This window comes from Malania oleifera, chromosome 1, assembly GCF_029873635.1.
Source record: "Malania oleifera isolate guangnan ecotype guangnan chromosome 1, ASM2987363v1, whole genome shotgun sequence".
NCBI classification, from domain to species: Eukaryota; Viridiplantae; Streptophyta; class Magnoliopsida; order Santalales; family Ximeniaceae; genus Malania; species Malania oleifera.
Genome location: NC_080417.1, coordinates 111,993,243 through 112,006,824, shown reverse-complemented (window position 1 = coordinate 112,006,824; position 13,582 = coordinate 111,993,243). Strand labels below are relative to the sequence as shown.

Below are 13,582 nucleotides of genomic sequence, written 5' to 3'. Positions count from 1 at the left end.
AAATAATGAATATTAAAAGAATTATGATAAAATAAAAATTATTAAAAATATTTTACTGAATTATTATATTAAAATAACCTTTCAAGAAATTGTACATGACAATTGGCAAATAATAAAAATATTTTGTAAATATTTATTATTTTAAAAAATTTAGACATACATTTATTGTAATTATATTTAAAATTCATATGATTAATTTTCATTTTAATTTAATTAAAAATACGTATAAAATGAATAATTTAATCCAAAAAATTTAGTTTTTGATATTTAAATATTCTGACAATAAATTGGAAAAATAAGTGAAAATCTTGAAATCTAATTTTAATTTTTTTAAAATAACTGAAAGCTGACAATAGAAATAGAAATTCGACAATACAAATGAACATGTTTTCATAATTTATTTTTTCATTGTATAGTGAGATAATAGATGATGCCAAACAGACATTAAAAAGTTATGATATTCTCTATCTATACGATATACTATTATAAATAAATGTTTGCTCAAATATGATCAAAATTAAGAACAATTGAATAATAATTACATGGAAAATCAATTTTTGTTCATTTATCCACTATATATTTTTATTTTTTTCATATTTGTAATAACTAAACATAAATTGGAGAATTTTTTATATCTTTTTTGAAATATTTTTTCCAAACTTTTCTAAGTTTTAGATAGACCTAACATAAATAAAAAAAAGTCCAAAAATACATTAAAATAAATTAGAAATGCAAGAAAGGCAAAAAAATTGTATTTTGTCGCCCTCCTTTTTTGAAAACTAGAACACCAAGAGCAGTTTAATTTTGAAAAACATTTTCTACTTTTTAATTTTTAATTTTTAATTTTTTAAAAATTATAAAAATTTGAGTTCATTTTTTGAAATTTCAAGATTCATATTAAAAAGGAAGAAAATAAAGAGTTTTTTTTTTTTAAATGTGTAAAATTATTTTTTTAGTTTTTATTTTTAGACTTCAAAATAATACAAAAAATATAACTTATTCTTTTAATTTTTCAAAATTTGTCATAAATTTTAGAACTTGAATATGAATTTGTGTAGATTTAAAAGAAACTCTATACATAACCACACAATTAAAGCCCAAAATCTGAATTCCATGCTCTCATATACAAGGGTTAAAAAAATTTAGAAGATTAAATGAAAAGATGTTTTTCAACTTTTCTATATAAATTTGAGAAATTGAAAAATAAAATGACATTTTTTGGTAATTTAAAAAAAAAATAGAAATGGAAAATAATAATATTTGCAGAAATAAATAGTGCCAAAACTTCTATAGTTCATTTACTTTATACAAATGTTGCAACAAAAGAAAAATAATTAACTTTTTTTAATAATTTTTTAAAATAAAAATAAAAAATAAAAACTTTTTTTCCTATAGCTAAATGGACCTTAAAAATATTGAATGTTATAAACAATTAAAATATGATTAAAATCTATTTATTTATGTAGTTGATATTTTGTTTTTGTTGACAATTTTTATTTGTTTGCAAAAAAAAAAAACTTAAAATTAAAATTTATAATTTTTAGTTGTTTTGATAATTTATTATCAAAATATTTTAGTATATAGAATTAACTTTTTTTGGACTAAATTATTAATTTTATTCATAATTTATAATTAAAACTAAAATAAAATATCATGTTAAAAATTAAAATATAATAAAAATAAACAATGCCCATAAAATTTTTAAAAAAATTTAAGAACAGTAATGTCATTTACAAATAAATTTATTATATTTTAATTTCCATACACAATAAGATTGTTCTTACAAAGTGAATTTTGAAATGTAATAATTAGCAAAAATAATTATATTTTTATTTTTATTTTGATATTTTTTATTCGTGCTACTTTGAAATTTATTATTTTAATGATATTTTGTAATTATTATTTGATTCGAAGAGAAAGATAAGTATTTATTTAATTAAAAATTTAATTTATTTTAGTTGTAAAAACATCAACTATTTCTAATTTTTAGTTTTTGTTTTTATAATTTTAATAATGATATTAAATGACCCTGAAAATAATTAATAATTATGAAAAAAATACTAATTATTTTAAAATAATGATTAAATTTCACTATTTCATATATTTTTTCAATATTATTATCTTGTTTTTGAATTTTTATTTGAAAAAATCAATTTAAAAAAAAGTAAATTTCACTCTAGCAGCCTCCCGTAAATTTTAATCACTGTTCAGCGTTCACCGAGCTCAGGAAATCACTGGAAAAATCTAAACCCGAGAGGACAAACGGTAGGATCCGACCCGGCATTATTTTCGGAAGTGGAGGAAGCGCACGCTGAAGTGATGGTATATAATGGTTGGTAATCTGAAAATATTTCTCAGAACACATCGCAGAGAACTCAGAAAATGAGACCCAACATTATTTCCGAGGTATGCTCAGATCTCTACTTCGTCTTTCTTCTACCCATTTTCATCTGTTAGGGTTTCGCCATTCTGTTCGCTGCTCAACAATAACAATGAGGACGGGTAGTAAGCCCTAATTTCTACCTTTTAAGAAACGGTTTGTAGCTGCCTATGGTTCGTATGGACATTCTCGAGTGGTTTGTGATTGCATATAGACTTGCATGTTCTGGTTTTAATGTCTGTTTTAGTGGTTTATTGTTTAGTGATTGCATGTAGCAGAGTAAGTGATCTGGGCCAATGAATTTGTAGTATTCGGAGGAAACTCCGTAGTCTTTATTTTGATGCGAATTTGTCGTTTCCAGTTTCTTGATATGGAAATTGGCGATGTTGTTAAAGGAAATGTGCGCGTGGTAGGGATGATTTTCTTTTTAAGTTTTACTTTAGAAGGGCTTAGGATGTTTGGAGTAAGTTCAGACTAGGAATCTTGGATAATTTGATAATATATGTATAGAAATTGTTTCTGGGTTTTGAGTAATTCTCATATGAGGAAAGAAACTGACAGACATGGTGTCCATATGTGTGTTTTTGGGTAATTTGGTGGTTTCAATAGTAGTGGAATGGAAACTGCAAACTGTCTGCCCCATCATCCTGTTTCTTAGGAACAATTATCAAGTGCTTTGTTGGATGCTGTTTTGGTCACTTGTTATAATGAGATGGAGTGGTTAGGTTTAGAGAGCTTACTCTTTTTTAAGAGTTATTGTACATAAGCAACTGGTTCATTTTGATTAATGTGGCATGGCTCTTCTACCTTTTCATTTCAAGTTAAGATGTCCATCACCAATCATTAACTTAAGAAATCTATTGTGTGTCATTTTGAACAAGCTGTGAGCAAGTTCTACTAACATCAGCCTTCCATTTCTCAAACATTTTATAATCTCATTTCCTTTGATTTTGCTTTGGTTTGATTCTTTTAATGACACACAGGCAGGATTGCCCACTAGGTTGGGGCAATATTGGGAAGGCATTCCGTTCCTTACATCTGCAGTAGTGATTGTTTGTGGGGCCATTTATTTGGTATGTCTACTGGTTGGATATGATTCCTTTTCCGACATATGCTTCTTGCCTTCTGCAGTTGTAGCACAGTTCCAAGGTACATTTACTCAAAAGTGATGCATCGACATCTCATATTGTTTAGAAAATGCATGTTTTGTTCTCTCGTGAGTTCCAGTGGAATAGTTTATTGGCTTGGAGTCCTACTGTTTCTGCATCTCTCTAGTTTTTATGTTTTTTATTTGGAGCAATTACATATAGCATTAATTTACATTTTTCCCGTGCATATTGATTTTTGGTTTCCCTACTTATTGAGATTGTTACCGGGAATCCTGTACTCTTGTGTACTTCGTTCTGTGGGGGTTTCATTTTTTGATTAATTCCTGAATTATGTTAAGGGAACTATTTTTAACGTGGCCTGTTCATTGTGCATGTAGTGATTGTGTAAGTAGTACATGAAACCAGTTTTTGTGATCTTTGTGGTTTCTCACTTGTTTTAGGGCAAGTTTGTAGAGTATTGCTAATGGTGTCCTATTGTGTATATCATTGGTCTCTCTATTCTTTATTTTTCCTTTTCAAGGTGCATTCTTGAACTGAATTTATAATGCTTGAATTATATAGAGTACTTTTGGATTAGCAATGTATTTCCCCTACAATTTAGTGGCATACCTTCTTTTCCCTGTGCCAACTGTTCTTGTTAACACCACCCCCCCCTCCCCCCCCCAAAAAAAAAATCAATGTTGCCAATTTTTGTTGTTGCCATTGCATCTCTTCCGAAGTTTTTTTTTTTAATTAATTCATGAAATTTGTAATTTTTTTTATTGAAAATCTAAATATTGTATTTTCTTCTTATTAATGTTGACAGTTTTTGTTGTTATAACTGTGGCTATCCCTATGTGTTAAATTTTTTTTTTTAAATTAATGCACAGAATTTGTAATTTTTTTATTGACAACCTAAAGTTTTTTGTATTTTATCCTTGTCCATTGCCAGCTCGCATGAATGTATGTAGGCATCAAACTTTTGATTCCTAAAATGCAAGTTATGCAATCTTTGCGATGCCTTGCTTAACTAAAAATATGATTGTGGAGGGTCATTACTCACGTGCAGGAAGCTTTTGTGAGATGAATGTTTTGTCATTTCAACAGTACTTAGCAAATTTATGATTGAATTTTAATTTGATGCGTGTAACTGCTAGTCATGATTTAAATGCGTCTTGCTTGTTGAAAGCATAATGAATGGAATGTGTGTTTCACATATCTTACTGATGTTGATGGTATCTAATTGATGAATTGTTGCATGTTGACATCGAATATGAGCATAATTTAGGGATCAAGGTTGTTACCAAAGGTTTTGTACTATAGAAACAAAAGGATTAGTAAGGTTCATTGAGGATGGTAAACTGCATGGCCATTACATAATCCCTAATTTGACTTCACTCCATTGTGATTGTTAATGCCGGATTATTTTATATGATCTGCTATATTGTTATAAGTTAGAAATACTAAACCAATTGAAAGGATCATCCAAGTGTTGTGAAATATCTTGGATAAGTACTTGTAGTATATTATATTCAGGTTGGAAAAGATAGAAAAATGTAGTAACAAACGCTTATTTGTTAGGCGTTTTTCTTTTTTTATTTTATAGTGAACCACTGGTTATACTTACAAGCTTGTGACTACAGATCCTTCTAGGGCATTAGCCTAATCCTAGGGCAACACACTGCTTTTTTCTGGGTACCTAGATGCATGTCTGTGTACAACTCAAAGCAGCCTTGGCTCATCCTGTTGAAAGATCAGGTTGAAGGGGTTGGCTTTGGAATTGCTTGGCTTGGTCCAGCTGGTCATTCTAGTTTTCTTTTTATAAGAATTTGTTATTAAAAAAAAGACTAGTCTATATCTAAAATACCCACCTGATCTCATTGTTGGTAGAAATGAATTGCAGATCTCTTTTAATATATGTTCTTGAACAATGTCATGTATTATTGCATGGTTTTATACTTTTATCTGTTGCTTCAATAAATTAACTCATGCCTATATTTTTTATTACACTTGTTACTTTTATGGTCACTAACAGTCTCTCATTGTTTTTTGCAGTTTACCGGATTTATACCTCCATTCTTTTCCATGGTTCCCTGCTACATGTCTTGTTCAATATGCTGGCTTTAATTCCTTTGGGTTCTGAACTGGAAAGAATTATGGGATCCGTTCGCTTGTTGCATATGATAATTTTGTTGGCTACAAGCAATGCTGTTTTCCATCTTATTATTGCGTTATTGGTGTCCCACAATCCATTTCACCCTGTTGAGTATCTCATGAATGAGTGTGCTATTGGTTTCTCGGGAATTTTATTTTCTATGATTGTTATAGAGACGACTTTGAGTGGGGTTCAGTCTAGGAGGTTGGTTCCTCTCTGCCTTTCCCTTTTATTCCTTCTTCTTTCCATTGATTGCTGCACTGTGTTGTTTTACACGACTGCAAAATGATGTTTTGTTTTGTTTCCTATGTCATATTTGAGAATCTTCTAAATTTTGTGCACATATGGGAGAAATATATGTGAAAATATGTGTACTTGTGTGCATGCACACTCTCATACTCTAGTGTGTTCCTGTGACTGAAGCTGGCCAGGTCCTATTGGGCTTGACTCCCACCATTTAATAGGCCTTGTAAATTTTTTTGAGTTAATATGTTGAATTTTTTGTTAATTGTATCTTTTTCCCTGCAGTGTGTTTGGGCTCTTTCATGTGCCTGCAAAATGGTAAGTGTGGAAACTTTTTTGGGGATGTTAAGTTATATTTGTTATATTTTCATTTATTTTATTATTAGAACTTCACAAAATGCGGCTTCTTTACTTGAAATACTTGTTTCAGGTATGCATGGATCTTACTGGTAGTGTTCCAGCTCCTCATGACAAATGTCTCACTACTTGGACACCTATGTGGCATTTTGTCTGGATTTGCATGTCTGTATCATTTCTTTTAAAAATTACACTACCTTTTCCAACCCTATTGAGTTTCACTTCTGTGATATTGCGAGGACAATGGCAGGCATACTAAAAGGCTCCATTTTTTATTTTTTACGTGCTATCAGATATCTATGGTTTATTTAACTTTCTACTACCTGGAGTATCCTTCTATTCTGCAATTGAGACCTCTTCTTGGCTTGTAAGTACCTTGAATTGACATATGATGAGATTTAGTTCTCCTTAAGTACCTTGAATTGACATATGATGAGATTTAGTTGTCCTTTCCTTAAATTCAAATTTCCTGCTATTTCTGTTTTTATGATTTGTTGAAGCTGTTATCTCCAATCTACATGCCATATTTTGCCTTACTTTTGTGTAGCACCTTGGATACATTATGACAACCGACCCACTGCCTTGGCAAAGTGGGGAGCCTTGTGGCCTGTGGATGCCCTTTTTGTAGCTTGTTGTGTTGTCCACATCAAATCCTTGTTTTTGTGAATCTTGTGAAATTTTACTGCATCTTGAAACTAGTATGGCTCTCATGAATTTGCTTTTATTATATGAACCTTATGAATAAAACCTAAATCCAGCGTGCTTTCTAGCTCACTTTTTCCTCTTTTCTTCCCATAAATAGTTATTCTTCAGTTGCTTAGAATTTGTGGATTATTCAATTCTCAGTAGAATTTGATAACTTAAAGGAGATAATGGAGTTTAAAAACAGCTACTTATGAAAATTATGGCTTTTTTTTTTTTTTGTAGAGCTGTGGGGGGGGCTTGAATTTCCACCCAGCCGCCTACGGAGTTTGTGGTGATTGAAGGTGGATTTTTTGAAAGGCTGATCATAGTAGGTGGTAAAGGCTGCAATCCTCAAAAGAAAAGCTTTCCAATAAAAATATATTGACTATTTTGTAAAGGCTAGGGTTTACCAGGGAGGGTTGTGGTATGTCATCAATGAGATCATAACCCCTGTCCAAATAAGTAGCTCTTAGACCAGTCTGAATGAGCTTCAAAAGAAAAGCTTTCCAATACAAATTTTTTGACTATTCTGAGAATCTGAAAAGGCTAGGGTTTGCCAGGGAGGGCTGTGGTATGCCATTAATGGGTACTTAAACCCTTTCCAAATAAGTAGCTCTGAAACCAGTCCTCGTAGGACAGAACCCAAAGCTCCACTTATTGCTTTACCTCCTCACATCTTGAGATTAATGTTTTGATAGAATAACTATCAGAGAAGGTTGATTTCTTTGTCAAAATGATCTTGTGTGGTACATTTGTTCTCCATATACATGCATTGAATTACTTGCACTTTACTGCTCACATGAAACAAATCTGTTGTTTCTACTTTTACATTTAAAATCTATGCAGTTCTCAGTTATGATGAGCTTTTCAACTACAAATTTCAGTCATCTTGTGTAAGGCGGCCTAAATTTATTTTGTGCACTGGTGGGAACCCTTCTGGATACATCCCTACACACTCAAGTCAAAATACAGCATCAAGGTAAAATAAAAAAGGAAAAACAAGAACAAATGGCATTGAGTTAACTCTGCTCTTCTTATTTATTATTTGCTCTAGAAGCGTCATAATTTGATGTCTCATTGTTTAGCAGTGGTTTAGCATCTGGAAACACATGGAGGAACATTCTTTCATGGATGCCACAAATGCAGAGGGAAACAACTGTACAGGTATGTATCTAATCATGGACTTGGATATCTTGTTACATTGTTTAAGATGGTTTTGAGAATGTCTTTTTATTTGTGTAATAGAACTTCACTCATTTACTTAATTCCTGAAATGTGTATACAGTTACACTTTTATTCCTAGGACATTATGTCCAATGCACAATTTCTCAAAAAACTTGGTTTTCAGTCTGAAAATTACGCAGAATGTAATATGAGAGGAATTTATAAGCTTAAAAGCTTGGGGGCCAAAGCAACTAAGGAGCTCAAATCAACTTAGTTAACTGGTATGTGTCCTACCAATAAATGAAACTAAATAATAAGTTGCACAGGAAAATGAAAAATAAAAATGGATATTAGATTTTCAAAAAATCATTGTTGCTGTTTTGATTTTTATGGGGGAGTGGTGCTGGCGTGGCGGCAAATATGCTTGGCATTTTGCATTAATCTCCTCAGGTTGATAAGAATTCAACCTTGAATTTGTCTGTGGAGGCCAGTTCATTGAATCTTTGCTTAAAGCTTTTGTCCCAGCTGAAGAAACAGGTTGTGATAGATGAGGCATGTCAATGAGCTACTGAGATTTGATGAGGTACTTGTGCGGATTGCGCGTAACAATCCTGAAATTGGACTTTGAATGGTAAAAGACATCATTTGGGCCTCCCATGGCTTTCATAAAATAGAGAAATGTACAATAATTAAAGATTTTACTGCTTCAATTTTTTATCTTGTAATTCATTTATCTTTTGTTCTCAGAGGCTTGTGGTTCTTTCTTCCATTTGCAGTTAAAACTCATTTTTATCCTCTTTGCAATAAACTTCCGTTCTCTCTCTCTCTCTCTCTCACTTGGTGCTGCCGAATTATAGAGAAGAAATTTTATTAATATAGAAGGGAGAAAAAAGTACAGAAAAAGGAGGATAAGATATCCTTCTAAATACAAACAAAAGCAATTACTTAGAGCCTCTTTCCAGTCCTAGTGAAGATCCGACAGCAGAATTCCTTGAATGAAGCCCAAAGAATGAGCCCAAAAAGAAGCCAGGAAAGTAACTCTATCCCAAAGAAGATGCAGGGATTAGTTTTTCCATTGAAAATCCTTGCATTCCTTTTGATCCACAAGTTCCCAAAAGGGCCAAAAACAGCACATCTCCATAAAACTATTTTGCTACTACTACTCCCAAAGCCTCTGTATTGCACCAGACCAAAGTCTCCTCAAAAACTGAGAAAAGGAAAGCCCAAAGCTGCCTGATCACCCGGTGTTGGAGAAACAAGTGGCCATAGGTCTTGGTTGCCTCCAAACACATGATACAAATATCTGGATTTATGGCCTTGTAACATCTCCTCATTTGCACCAAATCATTGTAAGGATTGTTTTCTTCCAAATCCTTTTCTCTTCACCTCCTCAAATCTCTCATGCCCATCTTGTTTCCTTGGAACCACATTTTTTGGATGGCTAGATTACCATTCAAGGTTCGAATCTTTATTTGGAAGTGACTCTGAATAGCATTAACACTCACGATTTACTTCAGATCAGAAGGCCCTTCATGACTCATGCCTGACATGTGTGTGATGTGCGGCATGTGCCATGAGTCCATGAATCAAATTCCCATATTTTCCTTCATTGTTGGGTGGCTACCTATCTCTAAGGTGCCTTTTTCTCTTGCTTTGGAGAAGCTTGGGTCTCACCTCAGGCTGTGGGTAAATTTTTTCCTGTGAGTTATCATGTTTTTGGTAAGAGCAGGAAGGAGAAGTGCTCTGGCATGGTGCTGTATTTGCTATTTTTTGTGGATGCGTAAGGTCATAGGAAATGCCTAATGATCACATTACTTCCCCTGCTTTGTTGTGGGATAGAAGCTGTCTTTTTACCCTCCTTGTGGGTCCACTCTTTTGGGTTTTCTAGGGGATTATCACTACCTGATATTGTTAGGGATTGGCAGGCAGTGCTTCTGTTATTTATTTCAAAAAATTTTGGCTGTATTTCATTCTTTTCTCAGCAGGGCCTCTTGTCCTTACTCCTGACTTCTTTGTACATTGTGTTTCCGTTGTTAATAGATTTCTTTTTTATTAAGTGCCGAAGTCCACATAAAATCCCTGATCTTGAGAGAGATCACTTCCGAGAATGCTCTCGGAAGTGATTACTGGCAATATAGTGGGAATTCATTTGCTCCTTGTTATTGAGGTGATATTTTTGCTAGTATAAGAACATATTCTTTGTTTGCTAGTTAGTTGTTGGATTTGATGTTCTATTCAATTTGTTTGCTCTGCAAGACAAGTTTCAAGTTGATGGAAAAAATCCAATTGTTTTATTAGTACTAGTAGAGACCATGCATTGGATGGGGATACTGCTGTTATTTGTACCAATAACTGGTTTATGGATGAGTGCTCGTGGAGTAGTTGGTCATCTCTTAGTTTAGCCATTACAATATCAATTGTTCATTTTAATTTAATTAACTAATCTTATTTAATGAATATGTTTAATTTTTAGTCTGGCTATTCTGATAGTCAATTATTCAATTAAATTTAACTAATTAATTGCATTTTATAAATTTGTTTACTTTTGAAAAAGAGCCCATAAATGTGTCTTAAATTATATGGGCCGTTATAATTGAATTTATTTATTTATTTAATTGTACAAAAAATTTTTGATTGGTGGTTGTAATGTTTTGAATCAAGATACCCAGGCTTTAGCATTGAGGGCTTGGAGGCCGAAGATGGCCCTCTATTCTGCTCATATATACACACACATGCACACACACACTTACACATATATATATATATATATATATATATATATTTATGTGTGTATAACCTTATTAATTATATTGGAGTAGTAGTAAAATTTACAAGCATGAGGTGCATGAACCTATTGTTAGATTGAATGGTTGAATGGGTTAAAGGTGATCTGTATAATATGTAAGTATGTATGTAAATATGTATATTTATATGTATAAATACAATGTAATTTACGAGGTAATCTGAAAATTAGCAATCCTAGCAGAAGTGTAAAGAGATCCCTAATATATATGTGCACCACAATTATTTGACACCTAATCTCGTGCAAGCACATGCACACTTGCAAAGATGCTTGTGCCAGTAAATGTGTTCCTGTGCGTATGTAGTTGGCAGAGTTCTGTGTCTCTCTCTCTTTTTCTTTGTATAGGTGTGTTATGTCTTTCCCCTTTAATTTTTTGGTTCATGGCCACCATAAAATATAAATGAACGGATTTCAACTATTGTTGTGTGTGATGTTTGATGTCTTGCTTCATTTCCATGTCTATTCCCTGTTTTCTGTATGAATCTTGTATGTTTTACTTTTGTTGCAGCAAATATAATTTATGTGCTCTTCACTTTGTGTAATAAGTTTTATAATAACATGCAGCCAGCTCAAGACAGTCAAAGGTTTCCTGGTAGAGGAAGGGCACTTGGTTCTGGCCGAAGTCAAACAGTTCCTGCTGTAAATTCTGATTCAGGCCTACAGGCCAGACTATTGGACGACAGCAGCCCGGACCATCCATCAGATTTGGCAGCAGCTGCAACAGCCCAACATATTTCAGATGGAAGGTGTTAGATCATTTGTGTGTGCTTGATTCCTTTTTGACAGCTACGGTTTACTTGATCATGAATTTGAAAGATAAAATAATTTATATTCGAAATGAAGACACTATATTTAAATTTTCTATTTAAAACCTTCATGTTTTTTATTAGTTTGCTGTAATTTTTAAAATTTACATAGATTGCAACAAGTTTGTTGATGTGTTTTGTTTTTAATTTTGAAAACAGACGGTTTCGAGGCTAGGGCAGCATGGTGAATATTCAAATTGCAAATTACAGCTTAGGTCCATCACATGATTCTTTACTTGTGAAAATGAGAGAAAATGAAGATTTTAAAACACTATGCTTCTTGAAGTTCAAGTAGATATGTGTAGCTGAGTAGATGACGAGCTCACTTTTTATTTTTTATTTTTTTTGTGACAAACAATTAATAAATCTATTCCTTCCATCCTCAAATATGTCAATGTTTATTTTTTTTGTGCCATGAGGCTATGGTTAGAATGTCACATGGTAACTGTAGTTTCATGCCTGTTTATACACCATCTAGTTTTCCATTTAAAGACGTTATCACTTCTTTGCTATTGTTTATTGATCAGGCAACCATCAGTTGATGGTACAGCTGCTGTTGCAGGGGGCACTGCACATCATCAGGTTTTCTCTTCAACATAGAATTTGGACCCACCCTTTTGTGTTATTGGACATTGTTTGGTTTACTTGTTGATTGGATGCAGGGGTTAGCTGCTTTGAATGAAAAGATCCAAAAGCTTGTATCAATGGGTTTTGAAAGGGTAAATGTCACTGACATACCATATCATGTATCTGTTTTCTGGCTTAAATCAAAATTGTTGGGTTTCTCTCTCTCTCTTCCTTTGGTGTTCATTCTATTTAAGGGATTTAAGGTTAAAGAGTTATGCCACCTCATTCTGTGGCAATACTTACTGACATGGCAGAAACCATGTGAGGAATTTGTGATGCATATCGTGATGCATTAAATGTAAGACCTAGTTAGTTCTCCCATGCAAATAGCATTATGTGTGAGGCCTTGCCTCTAGAAAATATATCAAACTCATTGCACAACTTCATCAAATTGACTTGTGGAAGAACTTGATGCGAATGCCTTTTGATCATTTCAGACGCAGGTAGATGTTGCCCTAGAGGCAGCTGATGGGGATCTAAATATAGCAGTGGAAATTCTTATGAGCCAACAGGTTTGTGTTGTTCTATGACTTATTTATTGTTTAAGGATCTTGGTGATTCGTCTTACCCTTTCTAATTTAGGAGTTGTCTACTAAGCAGGGGTAGATTGCAAAGCAACCTGGTCCTTAGATTTTCCATAGGTATGGCAGTCACAGGCAGAGCTTTGATGACCTGGTTTCTTCATCATGCACATGGAGATAGCATATTTTCTTATTACTCATCATTGTGCTGATTAAGCAAGGAAAGAAGATGGGGAATGTTGGATGGATGGAAAGATCTTACTTATTTTCATTGTGTGGACGCAGACTTGTTAAAAATGTGATGAGCGGAAAATATATTCTACATTTTGATGCCAAGGGTGTGGTTTGTGTAGGATCAGTAGCAAAAATAGTGTTATATATAGCAGAAAGGATTGAAACGTGGTCAGTTAACTTTGGAGTTGACACTTGCTGAAATGGGACTGCAAAAGTGGCTCCACACCATTCCTGTAACTTTTATGAAAAAGTGCATAAACTTGATTCCACTTAAAAAAGAACAGAGAAAATAAACAATGCCTTTCTAGCTTATGATGGTTAAAGGAAATTAAGGAATGTATGCTGAGAAACAAAAGAACAATCCTCATAGATTTTTGTCATTACAAATGCATTTTCAATTGTCAAATAATGGTGGATAGCAATCTTCATTATTCCCACCATAATTGGAGCCAATCTAAGCTTCATGTAGAGAAAATGAATGGGCAAGTATTTCAGGGAAATATAAATTCAAATTTTTTTT

General features: G+C 32.8%; 1 protein-coding gene across 1 annotated transcript; it reads left to right on the top strand.

Moving 5' to 3' along the window:
- The first annotated feature begins 2,322 nt into the window (after positions 1-2,322).
- On the top strand, positions 2,323-13,372 carry LOC131152019 (rhomboid-like protein 15). The gene is made up of 13 exons (XM_058103585.1): positions 2,323-2,406; positions 3,364-3,529; positions 5,524-5,827; positions 6,152-6,184; positions 6,297-6,388; positions 6,517-6,590; positions 7,792-7,886; positions 7,996-8,071; positions 11,439-11,620; positions 12,208-12,262; positions 12,343-12,399; positions 12,745-12,819; positions 12,908-13,372. The coding sequence occupies exons 1-13, from the start codon at positions 2,383-2,385 to the stop codon at positions 12,911-12,913; spliced, it is 1,239 nt and encodes a 412-aa protein (XP_057959568.1). The 5' UTR covers positions 2,323-2,382; the 3' UTR covers positions 12,914-13,372.
- The last annotated feature ends 210 nt before the right edge of the window (positions 13,373-13,582 follow it).